General features: G+C 35.5%; 2 protein-coding genes across 16 annotated transcripts; one reads left to right on the forward strand and one right to left on the reverse strand.

The window, feature by feature from the left end:
* The first annotated feature begins 912 nt into the window (after positions 1 to 912).
* LOC105215418 (odorant receptor 2a-like) lies at positions 913 to 10,179 on the forward strand. Of its 3 annotated transcripts, none has more exons than XM_054230702.1 (5): positions 913 to 4,585; positions 4,666 to 5,415; positions 5,475 to 5,835; positions 7,768 to 7,887; positions 9,191 to 10,179. In XM_054230702.1, exons 2-4 carry the CDS (start codon positions 4,763 to 4,765, stop codon positions 7,816 to 7,818), a joined length of 1,065 nt encoding a protein of 354 aa, XP_054086677.1. In that variant the 5' UTR covers positions 913 to 4,585; positions 4,666 to 4,762; the 3' UTR covers positions 7,819 to 7,887; positions 9,191 to 10,179. The 3 variants fall into 3 exon arrangements, with proteins under 3 accessions (XP_054086677.1, XP_054086676.1, XP_054086675.1); XM_054230701.1 differs by having other exon boundaries at positions 913 to 3,479; positions 3,548 to 5,415; XM_054230700.1 differs by having other exon boundaries at positions 913 to 5,415.
* Positions 8,015 to 21,577, reverse strand: LOC105215379 (DNA-binding protein Ewg). Of its 13 annotated transcripts, none has more exons than XM_011189260.3 (8): positions 21,289 to 21,577; positions 13,548 to 14,562; positions 13,278 to 13,484; positions 12,784 to 13,071; positions 12,319 to 12,450; positions 12,107 to 12,251; positions 11,877 to 12,004; positions 8,015 to 9,359 (listed from the first exon to the last, which is right to left on the reverse strand). In XM_011189260.3, exons 2-8 carry the CDS (start codon positions 14,328 to 14,330, stop codon positions 9,162 to 9,164), a joined length of 1,881 nt encoding a protein of 626 aa, XP_011187562.1. In that variant the 5' UTR covers positions 14,331 to 14,562; positions 21,289 to 21,577; the 3' UTR covers positions 8,015 to 9,161. The 13 variants fall into 13 exon arrangements, with proteins under 13 accessions (XP_011187562.1, XP_028898164.1, XP_028898165.1 ...); XM_029042331.2 differs by having other exon boundaries at positions 12,820 to 13,071; positions 21,289 to 21,576; XM_029042332.2 differs by having other exon boundaries at positions 12,820 to 13,071; positions 13,554 to 14,562; positions 21,289 to 21,574.
* Between the last annotated feature and the right edge of the window lie 690 nt (positions 21,578 to 22,267).

The raw sequence follows: 22,267 nt of genomic DNA on the forward strand, positions 1-22,267 counted from the left end.
GAAGCGAAGCGTATGGGTCTGGTGGTGAACGAGGACAAGACGAAATATCTCCTGTCGTCAAACAAACAGTCAGCGCATTCGCGTCTTGGCTCCCACGCCACTGTTGACAGTCATAACTTTGAAGTTGTAGATAATTTCGTCTACCTGGGAACCAGCATTAACAGCAATAACAATGACAGCCTGGAAATCCAACACAGAATCACTCTTGCCAACAGGTGCTACTATGGACTAAGTAGGCAATTGAAAAGTAAAGTTCTCTCTCGACGAACAAAAACCAAACTCTACAAGTCTCTCATCATTCCCGTACTACTTTACGGTGCAGAAGCGTGATGTCAACATCCGATGAGACGGCACTAGGAGTTTTCGAGAGAAGATTTATGGTCCCTTAAACATTAACAACGGCGGCAGAAGGAGGGAGACGTTGCGCGCTGTTTTGGACTCGGCTATAACCGCGTAAGCGGTGTCTACGCCAGTCAAGAAGAAGAAGAAGTTTTGAATTCTTGTTTAAAAGCCAATTTAAATTTGTTGCTCTTATCTTCGTGCAGGTTATTTTGCTCGATATGTGTTTTCTCCACGTTTAAACGCCAGTTAGCTAGCCATTCTTCGACAAAAATCAAAACGCTCTTAATACTCTTGATGCAATAATTGGGCATTTGTTTCGGCTCACTAAAACTGTGTCATCCGCAAAAGTTGATGTCAAAGCATTACTAGCTGTTAGAAGGTCTGCTGTATATATTATGTACAGAGTTGGTCCTAAAACACTGCCCTGCGGTACACCAGCTCTTATTGGTCGTGCTTTTGATATGAAGTCTCCTACTTTGACAGTAAACTTCCTATTTTTTAAATAAGACTCCAAGGTTTTATGCATTTCGAGAGGTAACTTTATTTAATGAATAATAACTTTATTTAATGAATAATATTCGTCATATATATTGTATAAAGTCCATTGAAAGTTGGAAACCATAATATTAGGTTAGAAGCGCCGAGGTCTTCGTGTTCGATATATGGGGCCTTAAAAGCATATGGTCCGATTTCGGTGATTTTTAGAATGGGCTGCCACACTATTAACATAGTATTTGTGCAAAGTTCTGCACCGATATCTTCACTAGTACTTACTTTATATATTTTAAAGTAAACGATTCAGATTGTCTTCAAAGTTCTGGTATATAGGAAGTAGGCGTGCTTGTGAAACGATTTGGCCTATTTTCACAGCATATCATTGGGATGTAAGGAAACTATTACAAACAAAGTTTCATCGAAATCGGTCGAGTAGTTCCTGAGATATGGTATTTGACCCATAAATGGCCGACGTGTTTCTGACGTTTTTCGTTAGTGAGTTAACCCACTTTTAGTAATTTCCAACCTAACTTTTGTATGGGAGGTGGGCGTGGTTATGATCCGATTTCTTTCCTTTTTAGACTGTATTAGGAAGTGACTAAAAGAACGACTGCAGAAAGTTTGGTTAATATAGCTCTATTGGTTTGCGAGATATGTACAAAAAACTTAGTAGGGGGCGGGGCCACGCCCACTTTCCTAAAAAAATTACATCCAAATATGCTCCTTCATAGTGCGATCCTTCATACCAAATTTTATTTCCATAGCTTTATTTATGGCTTAGTTATGGCACTTTATGTGTTTTCGGTTTTCGCCATTTTGTGGGCGTGGCAGTGGTCCGATTTGGTCCAAGAAATAAGTGAGCCAAGTTTCATCAAGATATCTTAATTTTTACTCAAGTTACAGCTTGCACAGACGGACGGACGGACGGAGAGACAGACATTCGGATTTGAACTCCACTCTTCACCCTGATCACTTTGGTATATATAACCCTATATCTAACTCGATTAGTTTTGGGTGTTACAAACAACCGTTATGTGAACAAATCTATAATACTCTCTTTAGCAACTTTTGTTGCGAGAGTATAAAAATTGCGTACATAAGGGCATCTTTAGAAAAACATATAAGAAGGTGGACGTGGCCCCGCCCGCAAATAGGTTTTTTGCTTGCTGAAAACATATTTTTATATTATTGCGTTATACGGTGTAGATATGGATTAAATGGTATAATAACCTCGCCCACACCCCATACAAAGACAATGTTGAAAATTACTAAAACTCCTTTAAAACGCAAACGAAAACATATATATATATACCATAGGGAATATTTTCTTTATAACAGTGTGCGTTGGTAAAAACAAGGATAAATTCTTAAAATTAAAATTTTCAAAATTCCGATGTGCTTTATATCGTATATATAGGTGAATATGTGAGATATCACATGGTAAGGTAATTTGGTAGCAAAAGTTTGTGAAATTGCGAAGTTTTGTTATACAATTATATAGTTGAACAAGTAAGGAAGGGCTAAGTTCGGGTGTAACCGAACATTTTATACTCTCGCCATTTATATATTTAATTTTATTAATATAACACACAACTTGATCCACATATTCGTCATATATTTAGTAATTGAAAGTTGGAAACCCTAATATTAAGTATATGGGGGTTAGGTGAAGTTAAGAGCCGATTTCACTCAATTTTGGAAGGGAGACATATTATTAAAGGAAAGATATTCGCTATTAATTTCTTCAAAATATCTGAGATACTTAATTATATTTTCGGTAAAAAATTTATTTAAAGCTCTGAGACCCTCATGTTCGATATGTGAGGCCTGGGATACTTATAGTCCGATGTCGGCGATTTTCAGAAGGGCTATGCCACACTATAAATACAGTATTTGTTCCAAGTTCTGTTCTAAACGTGGTTGTGAACCGATTCAGCCTATTTTCATAATATATCATTGGGATGCCAGGAAAATATTATGAACCGAATTTCATTGAAATTGGTAAAGTAGTTTCGGAGAAATGGTTTTTGACCCATAAGGGGGCGGTGCCACGCTCATTTAAAGATGTGTATAAAAATTTGAGTACCTTTTTTGTAATGAAATTTTAGGTTTCGGGTGAATTAAATCATTTTTAGTAGTTTTCAACATAACCTTTGCATGGGAGGTGGGCGTACTTATAATCCGATTTCCTGGACTGTTTAAGGAAGTACCTGAAAAAAACAACTCTGATATTTTCGTTGATATAGCTTTAGTAGTTTATGAGATATGTACTAAAAACTGTGTAGGGGGCGGGGTCATACCCACTTTTCCAAAAAAATTACAACCAAATATGACCTTTCCTAGAACAATCCTTTATACCAAATTTCACTTTCATTGCTTAATTTATGGCTTAATCGCCATTTTATGGGCGTGACAGTGGTCTGATTTCGCCCACCTTCGAACTTAACCTTCTTATGGTACCAATAAATACGTGTACAAAGTTTCATCAAGATATTTCAATTTTTACTCAAGTTACAGCTTGCACGGACGGACAGACAGACATCCGTATTTCAACTCTGCTCGTCACCCTGATGACTTTGGTATATATACGCCTAATGCTAAGTTTCATCAAGGTTTCGCTCTATCACAAATGCAGCACTCGGGTAAGAATTCATATACATATATTTGATGAATCCATATCTTCATCAAAACTCAATTTTCTTACATCCAGTTAATTTACAATAAAAGTCTAGCAACCCTTAACATAGAGAGGTCCTGGATATAAATTAGTTTCGATTTTCACCAATGAAGAAATTTGAAAGTTTTAAATGGCCGTCATTAAAGTCTAAGTAGTTTTGCATTTTATATCAATTCAAATATGTTTTTAAAGTCCTTTTCAGCAACTATAAAGTTTATAGTAAGTAAGGCAAGATTTAACTCGAACAGAACGAAATATTCCAAACTCATCTAAACTTATTAAAATATATCGTAGCTATGGTTTAAAGGGTTTCGACGTAGTGACTTGTGTCGGTCACTCCGGACAACAAAACCAACCATGAGACCACTTCATATATATCTTTGGCGCTACGTAGACGCAATGAGACTGAGTTTCTGTGTCACTTCGTGACCGTTCCGAAGAAAAATGCAAACAAAAACCAATGAAAGCTCAAACAATTTACTTCTCCTAGTGAACCTGCTCAAAAGAATTTGGAGTCTGTCCTCTCAGTTTGAAAAGTGCTTAACACAATTTTCTGAGATTCTCGAGAACTCTATGAATACGGGCAAAATTCACATGGACTGATGTTATGCCGCATTGAAGAAAACAAGGCACTATTTGAGAAAGAAACCGGCACCTAACTCCGCCATCGACACTCCCTAATTGATAGGTTAGCCAATAAACTGTTACAGCTTCAAACATAGTATCTTCTGTGCTGCTTCTTTTTGTTTCTAAATTTCAAAAGGTTCCAACACACCTCCAGAAAACACATTTTTCTGTAGGGCTAAAGAAGTTGGAGTATCACTTGTTCGACTGTATCAAGCTCAAAGAAGACTAAGTTGAAAAAAAAATATGAAGGCTAAGTTCTTATCGGACCGCATTCTTATGCAAATACATTCATTTTACTTTGCTGAAACAAGCGGTGGGTGGAATATTACAATGCCCTTGAACGATGGCATAAAAATTTCTTTGCTAATTTTCTGAATATTTGTCACAAAATTATAAATCCACTTTACATATACACTCGCATTCTCAATATTCGTTCATCTAAGCGTGAGTATAAAAAGTTCTGTATCAGGAATATCAGTTTGAGTAAAAATATTCACTCTTGCGATGTCTTTGATAATAAACAGCTGGGATGCCTTCAAGTATCATTGGCGCGTCTGGGACTTAAGCGGCTTTCGCGGGCCACGGAGGCAATCAATTTGGTATATTCCCCATAAGTTGTACATGATTGTGATAACACTATTATTTCCGATCTACTACCCCACCTGTTTCACGGTGGAGAGTTTGCTAGCAGACAACTTAAATGATTTCTGTGAAGTGATCTATATAGCTATGGCCGATGTGACGCTTAATATCAAGTTCCTCACGCTATTCATTGTGCGTCAACAATTATTGGAACTGAGACCGATACTCAAGCGCTTGGACGCTCGTGCGAAAACCGAAGAAGAAATCGGCGTTCTGCAGGATGGCATTGATTCGGCTAAGAAATGTTTTCTAATAATTTTACGACTATTTTATAGCGCCTTCGTCACCAGTCAGTTAATGGTAATTTTCTCTGGAGAAGCACGTCTCATGTATCCCGCATGGTATCCCTTCAATTATAAAGCAACACGCACAAAGTTTTGGATTGCGTATGGTTATCAAACAATTGGGTTCCTAGTGCAGTGCACACAAGCCTGCTCGGTGGACACATATCCGCAAGCCTATATGCGCGTACTTACGGCCCACATACGAGCGCTATCGCTACGCATTGAAGCAATCGGACGTAAAAGTTTCAACTGCGATTCTTCAGAATTTATTCCCTTAACAAAAGATGAAATGAAACGTAATTATGATGAGCTCGTGTCATGTATCAAGGATCACAAAACGATCATCGAGTTCGCATTTTACTTCTCTTATGTGTTGTTGTCATAGCTTATGTATTTTGCCTTTTCAGATTATTTTCAACAATACAAAAGCCCATCTCCGGTACAGCCATGGCTCAGTTCGTTTGTACTGGCGTGGCCCAGTGCACCATAGGGGTTTATATGCTCTATGTCGGCTTTAATATTTCTATTATGTTGAACATGGCTGTTTTCTTCGTGTCGGTGACAATGGAAACACTAATCCTCTGCTATTATGGCGATATGTTCTGTCAGGAGTGCGAGCAGCTTTCAAAAGCCATTTACAACTGTAACTGGACTGTTCAAAGCAGTGAATTTAAAAAGGCATTGTGCTTTTTTCTTCTTCGCTCGCAGCGTGTGAATGTCTTAATGGCGGGCAATTGGATACCAGTAAGATTGCCTACATTTGTAATGGTAAGTTAATAACATCAATATTTCGAAGGTGCAGCATGCATATAAAATACATACATATATTTATAAACTTGTATATACAAATATCTATTAATTAATAGAGCCTAATATTAAAATCGAAAATCTTAAGTTATATTAAGATATGTGCACAACGTATAACGGTTTTGTGCACCACCTGTTAAAAGTTGATAAACACGGGTAAATACTTCCCCTTGCCGCCATATATGTACCTAATATAAAGATTTTCAAAAGGTCGGCTTGGCTTTATACAGTATATTCCGTTTACTACATATTATATATAAGACATTTTACAAAATTGTGTAAACGTATAATCTAGAATATGCTACAGTTTAGCTGAGAAAACAGGTAAAGTCGCTTTACGAATCCTTAACGTACTAGTATATAAAAAGTTTCCGCCGTTCTGGAGGTCAACGCTTTTTACGGCCCATATCTAATAGTTTTGTTGTATTTATTTGAAGATTTACACGTATTATTTACATAATTTTGTTGATAGATTTCAGGACCAAATACTAAGTATTCAACAAAAAAATTGTATCTTTAATTATTTAACCAAGCAGCAGCACGCCCCAAATGCAACTAATTCGACAGAACACAAAATTACAGTAAAAGTGTTAATTCTTTTTCACTCAACCAAACGCCACATTTTAGGGCACTGTTACCGTTTTACAACGGGTATGTAAGCGAAAATTTATTTAAAAACATTAATGCCCCAATTGCGATTGAAGTGATTTGGTTCCAAGGACGTCATTTACTGGAAAGGAGGCAAGGAAGGTGTTAATAGCTCCACTGTGAATGGCGTTTATAGCGTGTCTGTAACTGCCTGCGACCGCAGTCTGGTCGGTGTATTGTGCTAGTTCGTCGACGTATTGTAGGAATGACCTCTTGATAGCCTTGTAAGTGGTCAGCAACGTTTCTTTGTCCTTTCCCCAAGTGCTACCGGCTAGCAACTTGAGGATCTTGTTGCGGATATGTACTTTAGTGATTTTCGTGGTAATTGGTAAAAAGGTTTGCAGTAGATTTAGCGGGTGCGAGTGCCGGGCTCCTCGCAAAGAAGAAGAAGGAAAGTTCGAGAAAGTAGTCGTTCACTTTAAGAGACTAGTAGATCCTATCAATTCACTATGTTCGCGTTACTCCCTCGGAACATTTCCTCAGTTCAATCAGGTTTTAAAACTGTTTGTTTTGGTTACAACAACCATTGTTTTTAAAATATTTGTAAAAGTGTACACACAAAAAAATACATAATAAAAAATACATTACGAATGGATATCTGCAAATACGGCATGAAACTCAGTCGCCAGTGGCCATTTATGGTATATTATCTATTACCATCATACCTTGGTACATATAGTATACAGACATGTGAAAAACAGGAAACTGAGAAACTTTACTTTACTGGCGTAGGCTCCGCTTTAACAACAGCAAGCCATTAGTTTCTCCTTCTCGCTGTTTGGCACTAATTGGTGATACCAAGTGCAGCCAGGCCCTTCATCACCTGATCTTTTCAACGGAGTCTTCCTCTTTCTCGACTTCCATCAGTGTAGCAGCTGTCTTCTTGTTCGCTGAACTATGTCCTTGTCGTCGAATAGCTCATACTGGTCATCGTTCCATTATCTGCTGCATTCGCCGTTGCCAATGTTCAAAAGCTGGGTTGTTGCTTCCAACGATATCAATACATTCGGGGTACGGCAGCAGCTGCACACTCTGATAGAATATTGCACCTTCTCTATTTAGCTCTGCAGCTCGTATTATATGTTTCAGCATCAACTTATTTAACGGATGTTGTACAAATTCCCTTCCATTGTATGGTATTAACAGTAGTTTTTCGTTACTTATTGTCAATCGGATTCGTTTAGTGAAATATTTTCATTTTTTTACCATAAAATTTTATACCAATTGTATATATTATTGTTTCAGGTCGTGAAGTCATCTTACTCTATATTCACTTTGCTGAGCAGTTTCAAATAAAGTCTAAACGCTTTAAAACGCTTGCTGTGTGCCATTAATAAGTGGAACAAGTGTCGGAAGTTATTTGGAGTTTGTATATTTTATTTGAATTATTTTTATAAAAATTATCTCTTTTTATTCACATTAGCTGCATAAACTATGCTACTAACATACTAAGCTTAATGAATATAATCATTTTTATTGATTCTGCTGAGAGAATTTTATATTAGTTGCACACGTACATATTTGATTAATCGTTTCACAATAATAACTATAATAAAATGACTAGTTCCGATTACATATGCATGTTAGTTTTTTGCTTAATTATTTACCACTAAATTGCAATTCAATAAGGAAAAAATATGAAATTTTAAATTTACAATTGATAAATTGTTGACTAGAATGGTTCATAGAATTTTGCACAATTTTTTTAAACTAAACAAACAGTTTTCAAATGTTTCTGACGTTATTTACACACCAAAGCGGTATATTTGTATATACTATATATTAAATATATTTTGTTTTCCACTTAATACATACAGTTTTGAAGTATATTAGGAAGTTATTTACAAGAGAGCTTATTTACTAGGAATATCATAAAGATTTCAATTATTAATTTTTTAAATAAATATTGCAAAATAAATATGATTGAATATATTATTTAATGCGGCTGGAGTAAGTTGATGTTGTGAAACAAGTTTCATAAACTTTTAAATTGTATTTATGTACTCGTACCTGTCTACATACTTATTTGTATATATTTGTTTATGTGTATTTGTGTTACTGTGTGTGTGTTTTGTACATATGTATATGAAGTGTAATGGAATATTTGAGTAGTTTTTAGAGTATAACACACGGAACTGCTTTGTGCTACAAGTTTTCAAATATCAATAATTACTTTTTTGGTACTATAAAATGTACAAATTAATTATAAAATTTATTTAAATTATATAGAAAATTAAAAAGACAACAGTACGTGGATATATTAAGCGCAGGTTTGTAAACATAATGAGCATTCCAATATCACAAAAATGAAATAAAGCATTAAAAATATAATCGTACAGGTTTAGCTATGGTGTTTTTGCAATGTTACAACATTTTTTGTGTCTTAAAGCATATACATTCATAAAATATTAACAAAATATTGTGTTGTGTATAAATATTTTAATACTACCTCTCAGGTACATTCTCTTATTCATATGCATATATCAAGTATAACTTAAAAGAAACACCTCGAAAATATATTAATTAAATAAAATAACTATAAATACCTGCTACATATACAAATAAAAATATGTAGTAAAACATAGTTTAAAGAAAAAATTGAAATTCTTCTTCCATCAGCATGTTTGCTTGTATATCGCTTATTGTTCCATTATTATTGTGTCCTCAGCCTTGACATTGCCGCCGGTGATGGCTTCCATTGCTTTGCTGAGCAGCGTTGCGTCCTTGAGGCTGACAACTTGCAGCACTTGTGGCTCAGTACCGGGCGCACCCTGTATCAACATCTGCTGCATCCCGGGGGACATAGTTATAGTCTCCAATTGTTCGCCATTTTCCACCTAGAAAACAAAACGAAAATTTATTTACAACATTAATATACTTATATCAACGCATAATATAGAGTGTAACAGGGTTGCCATATCAGATAATAATTAATACATACAATTTCGGTTTTCAATTTATGTGGTTGTGAAACTGTAAATGCTACGGACTGAAATAAACAAAAAATTTAAATAAATAATTCAAGCCTTAAAAAAACAAAAACTTACGTTGTTCTGCCACAAAATAGTAATTAAATAAGAAAATAAGTGCCATTATTTGCATTTCAAATCAAATATATTGGTATTAACTATATATTTACAAAAATCATGAAGAAAAAAATCATAACGCTACAATAAATTACGAAGAAAACGAACTAAATATAAATAACAAAATATATGAATATGTAAATTTTCAAACCGAAAGTATTTATAGCTACTTGGCAAACAAATTTCAAATGTTTACGCAAAACAAAACAATAATTGCATTATAATTAATTTAAGTAAATTAAATAAAAATTTTCACAAATTTGCTATGCTAAAGAACTGTGTGTCATTGTGTGTGCTCGCATCGTACATAGATTTAGAGATTTAGAGTCGCACTTGACAACAACAAAATAAATATTATTATATACAATTGCACTTAAACTAGGCCGTTTACAATGATCAACTGATTTTGTAAATACAATATATATTTTTAGTGTAAACATTTTCAAGTTGTTTAATTATATAATTCGAAAACATCACTGCCTATTTGAAATTGTTGTCAATCTAAACGGCCTAGTTTTTCCTAATATTATATAATATATGAGATGCGCTAAAACATTTAAAATACAGTATCTCTATATATATTTAAACATATATTTATGTATATATGTTTGTAGAATACAACAATCAACTAACATTTTATATTTGGTTTTGTTTCGCATTAGCAAGTGGGCTCATTGACGATCAATTCGTAATTTAAATGTAAAATTAGTACATTTGTATTTAAGCTAGGAACATTTCTAATTACATATTTCAATGTGGGTTCGTTACATCAACTTTGGTTATAAATTACAAATTAAAGGTTAAATATATTAAAAAAACGCTTAAACTGTCATAAATGTATTTGCATAGTCATAAAGCTAATAAAAAGTGTAAACTCATCGATAAAATATCAATTTTGCAATGTGACTGTATAAATGTATACAAATAATAAATGTAAATTAAACTATGCAGCAAATAAAAATATAACTAACAAATAAAATTAAACAACAATGGCAAGTATGTTTCACAAACATTTTACACAAATTAGAAACGAATTAAAGGCGATTCTAGAGTTTTCATTTATGATTTCAAGTAAAGCTTTATTTGCAAAGCGCAAAACTCACTACGTTCAAATCTTTAAAGGCACTTTTTGGAATAACTACACAACCACCATAAATTATTTGGTAGTATTGAAGGAGTTTACAACTCCCTCATACACAAATTGATTTGCATGTGCTTCTACTCAGCGTTTGCGATTTGTTAATTATGTATGTATGTATGTTGACTAGAAACAAAAACACCGTTGTGAAATTGTAAATTGTGGATTACTTTGGCTAAGTTTTAAATCAACGAGATATGCACACATACATACATAGTATGCACGTATGTATGTATGTTTACGCGCTCCTTTCCATCCTACGCATTTGTATTACATTAGTTTTCTAAGTTTTCAGTTTTTATAATTTTCCCTGGTACTACTCCTAATATATTCATATTTGCCTCTGAGCCTCTACCATCACCAGCACCACCAACGCCTTCACCATTGATGCCATTGTCATTATCGCGCGCACCGTTTGTCGTTTGACCATCCACGACATCCTCGATAAAATTTATACTGCTCTGTAGCAGTGTGTCGGCTGCACACCGCTCGAGTTTAACAGGTGGCGCCTTGGCAAAAGTTTGTTTACGCCGTTTCTGTGCGCTCTTTTTGCCCATCGCTCTTGTGGAATTCGCATGCGCACCACTCCCACCAGCAGCCACTTCGGCACCGTCCGTACCGTTGCTATTTGCACTGCTTGTGGCTGCAGGCACACCGGCCGTGGCCACCATAATTGGCAATGACAGCGGCACTACCGCAGCAGCTGTGGCTAAATTCCCGTATTTATTGTTGTTATTCGTGTTTAAAGAGTTGTTGTTGTTTATAGTTGCGAAGCTGGCGGTGTTAATGTAGATTTTCGCTGCTCCGGGAATGGCTTGCAATTGTTGTTGCCTTTGTGGTTGGTGCTGGCTGTGGTCGGCGCGGCTAATTTGACTAGATGTATTATTACTTAAATTACACTGATTAAATATTTGGCAATTCGTAGCATTGTTATTAGCTAAATTTGTTTGGCTTTGATTGGCTGTCGAAGGCAAGGCTGCATTTGGCGCAGTCGCAATGAGGCGTGCGCCCAGCCCACCCGGTGCTGCTGTTAAGGTATAACATTGAAATTGGTTTCTACTATTGTTGGTAATGTTGTTGCTGTTGTGGTTGTTGCTTCTACTATTACTACTATTGGCATGAGAATCTACCTGCATCGGTGTGATGCACACTGTGCCGTCACCGTTCGTGTGGATCTGCTGTATGTTGGCCATCATGGATTGGTACATAGACGCGGAGACTGGCACTGTTATCATGTTGCTCACCGAAACTGGGTAACCTACAAAAGTGTTTAGCGTTTGAATAATTGCACTTTGAAGCAATAGAATAGCATATATGGACGTAAGATATTTTCAGTATCAGTCTTCAATTCGTTGCTCACCTTGACCATCTTCAGCTGTTATATAAATCTGACCATCTTGCGCCACAGTCGCCTCTGTCAAGTCCACAGTCATGTTTTCATGACCATTGACATCGCCTAGACTTTGTACAGTCTGTATAGTAGCACCGCCCTCGCCTTGATGCAGCTACAAAAACAACAATTACGTCAAAAAAGATTTCGAAAAATAGTTTCTGTTAAAAATTGACACTTACGGTGGCTACACCTTGTACCTGCGCGGTTGTGCCATCGGGTAAGGTGATTATTGGGTTATTCGGGTCCACCTGAATGAAAGACACTGTACCGTCAGCATTTTGTATGCTCGATAGCACCGAATGCGTGGTGTACTGGAAATAAGTATCAAAAAAGATTTTTTCTAATTATACGAACTAATACTTTGCTTTTGTTCAATATAGATAAAATGCAAATAATAAAACTATCAAACAAGGCAGGGCAAAGAAAATTAAATTAAACCGTAATTAGGTTGAGTAAGCAGTCAAAAGAATAAATACAAACTTAAAAATTTCAATTGTTAATTTGTATAAAATTCAACAACAAAATGCATTCGTAAAAAAACATATTTATGAACACAATCGAAATCAATCAAATAAAGTGGAAATAAGGCGCACAACATCAAAAATTGTATTTGTAGAAATTGCTACTTCTTGGTTAGTACGAACATCAACATCGCCCAAAGTCAGCGGTTCGATGCAAACCTGCGCGTTTGCAATACTCTGTGCGGCGGCAGCATTGGCCTGTTGTTGTACCTGTGACGCCTGACTGGCCGTTTGTACCGGTGCTGTGCAAATTTCGATCTTAGTCGAGGCTGGAAGCGTTGCGGTGGTTGTTATGTGTTGGTTGTTGGTGCTTTGGATGATTGTTGGCACAGCGTTGCCTTGTGCTTGCGCGTTGGCCGTGTGCGTCGAGATAACGGTGCCAGCACTGTTGATCTTTACAACATTTACTTGCTATAGAGGCATTGATTGTTTGTACATTAGTCGAATTTAAGTTTAGGTTTTAAATTTACATGAACATATTAACTATTACATAATCTAGTATATTTAGATCTTAGTTTACACCTTAAAGGTATAATTTTATATACATAAAATGTCCATAAAATATTATTTTTTTAATTTTTTAGAGCTCGAATCAGCAATATGATGGCACTACTCACGTTTGTTGTATTTGTTGAGGCATTAGCCACCGTCTGTATTGTTGTTGATGTTGTCGTGGGTTCATGTTCATCCATTTCATCGTCCTCCTCGCCATCCAGCATTTCGATCTTATCTTCATCGTCAGCAAAAGTTGGCAACAGATCCTCTCTTCCATGGTATTTATAACAATTGATAACAATTTTTCGCAGCGCATGTGTCCAGCTTATCTGTGGGTTAGAAGCGAGCATTATTTTACAAAATGTCAAGTTAGTTAACGGTGGATGACGCACTCTCACCTTCTGCTTGTCATCTTCGGAGCGCGCGTCCATGCGTACATTTGCCCAAGGCAACTCTTTGGGCCACCAAGGCGGTCGTGTGGATTCCCGTCCCCAACCGGGCTTACCGCGTCCAGTCGAATACTTCAGCATGAGCGGAATAAACGCGCGCAACTGAGCCTGTGTCATTTTCTCTACTGGCGTTGGTATGCCATCAATAATTAAGGGTGGTAGCTCAAAGAGCGAGGGATCGTCTTGCGGTGGTGGCGGCGCTTGCTGTGCCAGTGCATTTTCCAACTCATCCATTACAATGTTCTTTAGATTGCGCACCACATCCTCCAGCGGTTTGGCACCAAATACTTTGTAGCTTGTGTTCGGTTTACCGGGTGTAGCCACCAGCACCACGGCCTGTTTGCCCACCCGTCCGGTAAACTCGTAAATTATACCACGCAGTTTTCGCAATAAACGGTTTTGTTGTCGTTTACGGACCGACGGATTCGTCTCGAACGAGTGTGCGCGTTTTCGTTTCTTCGACGATGCAATAGCCGCTGCAGCTGCCACTCCCACCGGACCGGCTGCGGCCAATTGATTGGCCACATCATCTTGCACAGTTATATGTGCCAGATCAGCGTCATCGTAAATACTATCATCGCTGTTTATCAAATCATCGTCGTCATCGTCTGATGCCATGCTCAGTTGGCCATCATCCAGCATTTCGATTTTATATGTTTTGGTCGTCTGTTGGGTAGCATTGATGGTGCCCGTGCTGGTGCCGGTTGAAACGGAGGTCACATTCATTTTAGCTTTCGCTCTTTCGCTTTCTTAATTAATCAGTTACTCGATTACTTTACAATTCTTATTCTATATACTTAATTTACAGCTATTTTATTTAATGGGCTCCTGGCCCTTTCTTTGGTTTAGGTTTCCACTGTTTCACTGAGTGACTACACGTGGAGTGGCATTTGCAAATACGTCATACCCGCAGTATGGTGACGTTAGTTTAAATTAGTTCTTCAAGGACGAACTGAATCTGAAATAAATGAAAATATTAATAACGAATCAAGAAGTCTATAAAAGATATATAAAATCGTGTTAGGAATTAAGCTCATATTGTGTAATATCAAGTCAATCAAACTAAGGGAAATCAGATATCGTCAAATACGGACTAGGGAATGATATGGTCCGATATCACTCTCCTTTGATGGATTATTTATATTATCTTTATATAAAATTCTTCTTATTCTTAGATGGTGTTATTGTTATTGTATGGAAACTGCCTAAAGGTGTATAAAATTGCTTTGGGTAAATTTGTCGGTGTACAAAATCTTCAATCCAATTACAGTGATCCAATTTAGGTAATTAGGTGCCATACGGACAATGTTGTAGTATCAAATTTGGCTGATAGTTTGGGAAACTTCAAATGAAATTTCTTCTAAAAGAGGACAATCTCTCACGACCCGACATCTTATTTAAAGTTTTTGGCGGTTAAAGAGAGTGGTTGTACTTTATATATTAAAAATAATCTGTACTTATTCACAATTGTGTTGAGAATCCTTTAATAGCATAGATTCCTTTGTGACCTTGCTATGGATTCATTCATGTCACCGAGTAGACCAGCTCTTCATTTTGATTAAACTAAATTTTTAACAAATTATTTATACTGTGTCAAACTGCGTTCGTGTGTCAAAAGTTCTCTTCTCTAAAAATTTAAACATTTGATTATTGTTTAGAAAAAATAACCGATTTTAATATATGCATGTACTACACGTATGTATGTGCATATGTATGTTCCATTGCTTGAGCGCTTCGCAAATGAAAGGAGGTTGAAAATGCGCTGATATCTCATTTATTGTGGCAATTATTTCTGATTACGTTTCAAAATACTTTTTCATTGCTGCATGTTTGCAATACGTATGTCCATAAATATGTACATATGTATATACATATGTAAATATATACATATTTTTGCTCATTTACCAGTTATGATATAACGTTTGGTTTTGCTTGTGTTTAATTTTGAAACAACTCCATTATAATTATATACTTATGTTTTCATTTAAAAGAATTCATATAGGCATATGTATATAACATAGTGTATGCATATATATGTAAACAAATGTATATACATATATGAACGTACAAATATCATAGATAAGAGAATGAGGTCAATGCTCAGTGTGAGGAACTTCATTATATAAACATTTGCGCTTGCGTGAAGCGCACGTAAATGTAGCAACAAAAACAATAAATATTACAAAAACTTAACAATTTTAGAACAAATGAAGCACTTTGCACAACAAACATAAATACAAGCATACATATGTATGAATGTATCTTTTATATGTACCTACATATGTTGGCGTAGAGGCTCATAGAACTTAACAAGCCTTCATGACATTAAAACATATGTATATTTTATATTTGGCTGATAAATGTATATAAGTATGGTTGTAGGTATGTCGACACATCTATTTGTTTTTATGCTACAACACCAGCGAGAAATAGTTGAAATAAAACAAAGCAAAAATTCATAAAACAGATACCATAAAGATACATACATATACATATGTACCATATATATTTATAAATATATGTATTTACACATACACAGTGGTCGATTTTCTTTTCTTTACGAACGCTGGCAGCCACAATCCATTGATTATTTATATAAAATTATTGAATTTAATATAAAACAGTGGCATTGCTTTCTTCAAATTTAATTAAATGTGCGTTTTTGAACTGCGCACAAACTCATTTCACCATTGTTTTAACATTTCACACAAATCTTTAACGCAAACGCACTGGCGTGACAACCGAATTTCAAAGACTTCCACACAACGACGAACCACCCCACAGACTGAGCGACGGCGCATACAAGCGCACAAAACTGACTGGAAAAGGTGGAAAAATCAATATTGTCATGCGTCAGCATAGAAGTCAGTCGGTCGTTTGCTAGCGCGGCCGCACATCGGCTCTCACAGAACGGCTGCTGTGTCGCTGCTGCGGCCGACGCTGTGCGATATAAAGCGAAGTGACGTAGCGGAGTCGGTGACTACTTGTATTCCACTACCACCCACCCCAGTTAACAACCCTCATAGCATACATAAGGCAATGGCGCATGCACTGCACCCTTAAGGCGCTCGTGCGGCTGACCGCTCCGTGCCATCCACTCCCGCTGGGTGTCACATGTGCTTTAAGCTTGCGCGACGCGTTGTACGGTGGTAGGTGAGAGACACGTACAAACACACACATACAATTGTATGTATGTGTGTCTACCTGCAGTTGCAAGTGCTTTATGAACGAGACACATGCAGCAATTATTCTCTGGACACGAGCCAAATAAAGGCAGCTACAAACATACATATATACAGACATAACGGAGAGTAATCAAAATCAGCTTATGCAACTTGGAAAACACACGAAGGTCCATACTTTTTTCATACATATGTACATAATATGTATTTACATATATGATAAAAGTATGCACATGGCCCGTGGATACAACATGCATATTGCGCAAATGCTATGCAGGCAACTCTTCCAGCCAATTAATACTGTCTGCGCCGCATACTCAGCAAATATAGCTAACCGAATCTTTCATTTTGGTAAATTGCCATTTCTTTAATTTACGTCAAGAATTTTGAGTATTTTCTATTTTAAGATATTTGAAACGATTTAAATAAAATATCTAGCCGTGGCGAGCACGTTAGTTTCATTGTTTTTGGCTTTTTTGTTGACTTGCACTGCTCATGTGCACCGCCTTAGGCTATTCTTGTTTGAAGATTATAAACAGAAAAACATCACTTACGATATTTCCGCATATATTTTTACAAGCACGAAATGAGGGGGGTATGCGGAGAGCATCTCCCACAGCGCCAATGCATTGCCTGCTACAAAACAATTCAATCAGCTAAGTAGCAAGCCCACTCACAGCAAAGCAAAATAGTGTGTGTATCTATGTGGGGATGTGTGTTTTTGTGAAATATGGTCGATTTTTATTTAGACGCGTTTGTATGCTCATTTGTAGGTTTTTATATTTGTATGAGTTTGTGTGCCTGCGTGTGTATCTTCACTCACTTTTATGAGCACCGAAAAAGCAAACTAGCCACGCGCAAACGAAAAATCAATATCTAGAACACTTGCAGCGCAGCACGGCACAGCGCAGCTCAAAGACTCACAGCGTTGGTTCTACAGCGCATGGGTTTCAGGGTGAATGACTCAAATGCACTCACTTGGCCACGGACGCGGACGCACACGGTAGCGGCTTGTGTGCGCTATTGTTGGCTGGCTATGCACTGCGCCGTTTTCCTGCCGCCACCAATTTTTGGCTGACACAGCGCAGCACTGCGTGCGTTTGCGTGGCGCGGTTGAGGTTGTTTTCGCCTTTAAATGAACACACACACATATGTATACGTGCACAAACAACGATTATTTCCCCGTACACATGCTTATTTTTGTTACCTTGCTGGTGAAATTTCCAATTGGAAAACTGTACTTGATGGAGAGCGACTTTCTTCCACCAGCTACCGCCGCGTGATAAGGGAGTAAACATTCGATTATGCCTACCTACCCTTCAGCACTCAGATACAGAATTCATACATACATATAAATAATCAGATAAGGTGGTTCTAAAACATGAAAGTTTTAATGAAATTATTTTCTAACGAAATTATTGTTTTATTAACGAAAAAGTAGATTAATCATATTTCCCAATTAAACCATAGAAAAATTTTTTAGTAATGAAATCTTTTACTTTACAATTTGTTTATTTAGTTAATGTTTAGAATTTTATTTTAAAATACATATTTTAATAATTTTTAATTTAAACTAGGTTCGTCCCATTTCACAAAGCACACCAAAGTACCTAATTCTAGAGTTGTGACATACACATGCATGTATGTACGTGTTTACTATATGAAAGTAAACTTGTTTGCTGGAAAGCGTTGTCACAAGGGTAGCTTACTCTCAGCTGTATTTCATTGTCTGACTGGAAAATTATTTGTGTGTATGCAACCCTTGTTAACAGAATCTAACTGGAAATAGAAGAATCACAAAAGAACTAACTACACCCAAACAGACAAAACATACCCAAGCAGATATGTACTCCAATATCCAAATACTTAATATAAAGTAATAAGAATCTTATTGGATATATGTACATAAAATATTGCATGAAATACCAAACTAGTCACAAGAAATATCAGTTCACAACTTTTTTTTTTAAAGACAACAATTGAAACGCCGATATTAGCGAATTGTGAGATGTTTTTGATTGTAGAACATTATGCATGGATACCTTTAAAACTGATATGAATTTCCCCAAAAAATTATTTATAGTTTTTTTTTTAATTAAATATTTACCACATTTTTTTTCCATCATAATATTTATGTTAATTATGTTGTTATAATACGGAATTATTTAACAACGATATTTGTTTTTAAATAACAGCAAACGAAAAACACAACAAGAATTCTCTATAGTTTGAAATGAAAATAGTATTATTTTTTGAAGAAATGTAACTGGGATATACCATTTTTTTATCTAAATTTTATAATAAGGAATGCTGTTAAGCACAGTTGTACTATTTTGTTTTTGAAGCCTTTTTTTTGTGTAAAATTCTTAGAACAGTTAAGCTAGCAAATTATTTTCTTCTAAATGAGCACTCTTATTTTGATTTGTAAGCCTATAATTTTCCCAAAATCTGTTTGCATAGATAGTTCAGTGGAATTTAATTTTCTCATATCTAAATAAACAGTGTAAAAGTATCTATTTACATACTTAAGTCAATTTTATAAGACTAAAAATGATTTTCAATTTTTAAATTCCACACCTACGATATCGCACGTGACCTATTTTAAGTTGTTACCAGAATCACATTTTTGAACAAGGCTTTTTATTTTAATTGTATAAAAATTAAATGTTTATACCCAAAATTGTGCGAACTTCCTACTTATATTTCCGATGCAGTGTTAACAAGTATTACTTTTTGATGTGGCACGGAACATTAGAATGTAGGATAAAAAGAGAGCAAAAACTTACAGTTATTTGCAATCGCATACTTTATGATGCATTTGATTTTGCTCTTTATTCCCTATTAAGGGTTTACAAACTCTTGCAAAAACTTTGTAATTCTAATAATGTTTAATATTTTGTCTGTGGTGGACCTTCTGGCGGAAATGCTCATATATGTTTATTAGTATGTGTATACATATATACATACATACATGGCCCACATAGTCGAATTTTCAAGGTCAGGAATTAGTTGTGTTTAAGAGTAATTTTATGCATTTCGTTTACAAGAAATGCTTCAGAATAACTCATACGTATCTTCTCATAGTTGTATGCCTTGCGTAGGTCATGCGCTATTCAAAATTTCAAATGTTCAAAATATTGCGTTAATTTAATGCTTGAAGCAATTTTACAGAGAGATTAAACAAATAACAGCACACAAACAGAATGCAGGCCGCTGAAATAATAGTTCGTGAAGGTTTAAAATATTAGTATCGCTTTTTTTATTGGATACGTATGTATGTATGTAATTTCACTGCTAGCTCAACACAAAGCGACAAAGGCCACAAAATAAAGATCTTTTTATATTAAACCATATACATAAATAAAAAATTCATTGAAATCTACAATAATTATTTAAGTTTGTAACTAAAGCATCAGTAATCTGTAAAATCTGCTGTTAACAGTGTGTATGTAAAAATTCTATAAGTTTTATTAAAATATTTACAGACATATGCTGTATTTATATGCATTTTGATATGATCATTTTCTTGCTTCTAAATAAATTTGTACATTTTATTTCATCTCGACTATTATTTTCGTACAGGGTGTTAATCTCACTAGTATAAGTGTAGGTCCGTTTACTGTATATATTTTCACACACTTGATAAGCCCATGCAGATGTATATATTTACATATATACATATATATAAATATACTAGCACTACTACACAAAAAAAATTAAGTTTAACTAAATTTTTAACTCGTGTTGAAAATATGTTTAATATTTAAAATTGAATTATGCATAATTACAACGATCACAATTTTATAATAGCAGATAATATGTACATACATACATACAAATAAGTATATATGTATGTAAATATGTGATTAATTGTGTGTCTCCATTGAGCATGCATGAATTCCGGACATTCGCAGAAGCACCAAGCGGTGCCGCGCCGGACCAAACACCAAACACAGCGCACCCAGAGCAACGCGGTTAGCACTCTATGACAGTCTTAGCATAACAGTCACAACAATAGCAACGAACACTAAATATACTTAAATGTACGATAATAAAAGCTGACACGGTGTAAATTGTTAAAATTTTTGTGCAACCAACAACAAATGTTTTCGAAGCCAGCGTCCACTAAGCATAACAAAAATGGAATACACAACAAGTGCAATCGGTTATCTAACCAGAAAAATATACTACCGCACCGCGCTCCGTTTTTGCTTTGGATGAAGACTGTCGGACTGTATGCTCAAGCATCCCTGACAATTCATACCCAGCAATCGTTCAGAAAACTAGAAAACTAAACACCAAACACCAAAACTACATATCTGTATAATTGTTTGCTTCTATTTATCACTAACAACATTTTTTTAAACATATTATTTTATATATATATGTATATACTATTTGTATATACATAAGTGTATTTTTGCTCCCTTTTTCCTTGGGAGCAGAGCAAACTCAGTGGGGAAAATCGAAACGTCTATCACGTCTGCGTGCAATATACGCACCTGCGTGTAATTTTGTTGACAATATTTCGTAGGTTTATTCATTATATTACATTTCAAGTAACTGCACTGCATTTCCTTCACATTGTATTCAGTATATTGAGTAACTTTGGCACAAATAGCAAATTATTTCTACTTTTTCCATTAGAAAAATCAACATTTCCGAGCAGATGAAAAACTATGTTCAGAAAATTATCCGACGACACGACAATACGAACCCCACAAAAATACGCCACAGCGAGATGGGCGATTGGGGCTGTATTACAAACAGTGTTGTTGTTGTTATTGTTGTTTGTGCACTTAAGATAAAGCAGGGTGGTGGCGGGTGGTAGACATACAATCCAGAACATATATGAGAAACAGTGCTGCCAAATCTCAGCACATTATTGTCAGTATGCGCACAGAGCTGTGTTCTGAAATGTATTTTAAGTATTACAATGGATTGTATATTTTTATAATATTGTTTACAGAATGCAAATCAAGCATTCGTTCAAGTGAACTCATTTAGACTTTATCAAATTTTCTTTCAATGCGTTTAGAACAAAGTTATTGAGAATACTGATTTTGTGTCACCCGGTTGTTGCCACCCGGTGAAGTTGTGTTCTATACGACCAACTAGCACGGCGAATTCACTTATCGTACTTAGAACAATTATAAAATTATAAGTAATTATTTATTATTTCAATTGTTGTATTTGCTATTATTGAAGCTAGAAGCACACACATTCAATTGCTAAAAGAAATATTAAGAAACAATATAATAAATGGGAAGTTAAATAATCTCTTATGCTTTTAATGACAAAAAAATTATATATTTAACTGCTTTTAGTTCGTAATCTTCATATATAGCCAAATAACGTAAATTATTTTTCATATGCGTTCTCTGATTTTTCTTGCATACTTTGAGCTGCTAAAGTATTGACACAGGGTGCATACTAAAATATTTATTGTTAAAAAAATATTTTCACGACATGCGGTTTGTT

This window comes from Zeugodacus cucurbitae, chromosome 5, assembly GCF_028554725.1.
Source record: "Zeugodacus cucurbitae isolate PBARC_wt_2022May chromosome 5, idZeuCucr1.2, whole genome shotgun sequence".
Taxonomy (NCBI): domain Eukaryota; kingdom Metazoa; phylum Arthropoda; class Insecta; order Diptera; family Tephritidae; genus Zeugodacus; species Zeugodacus cucurbitae.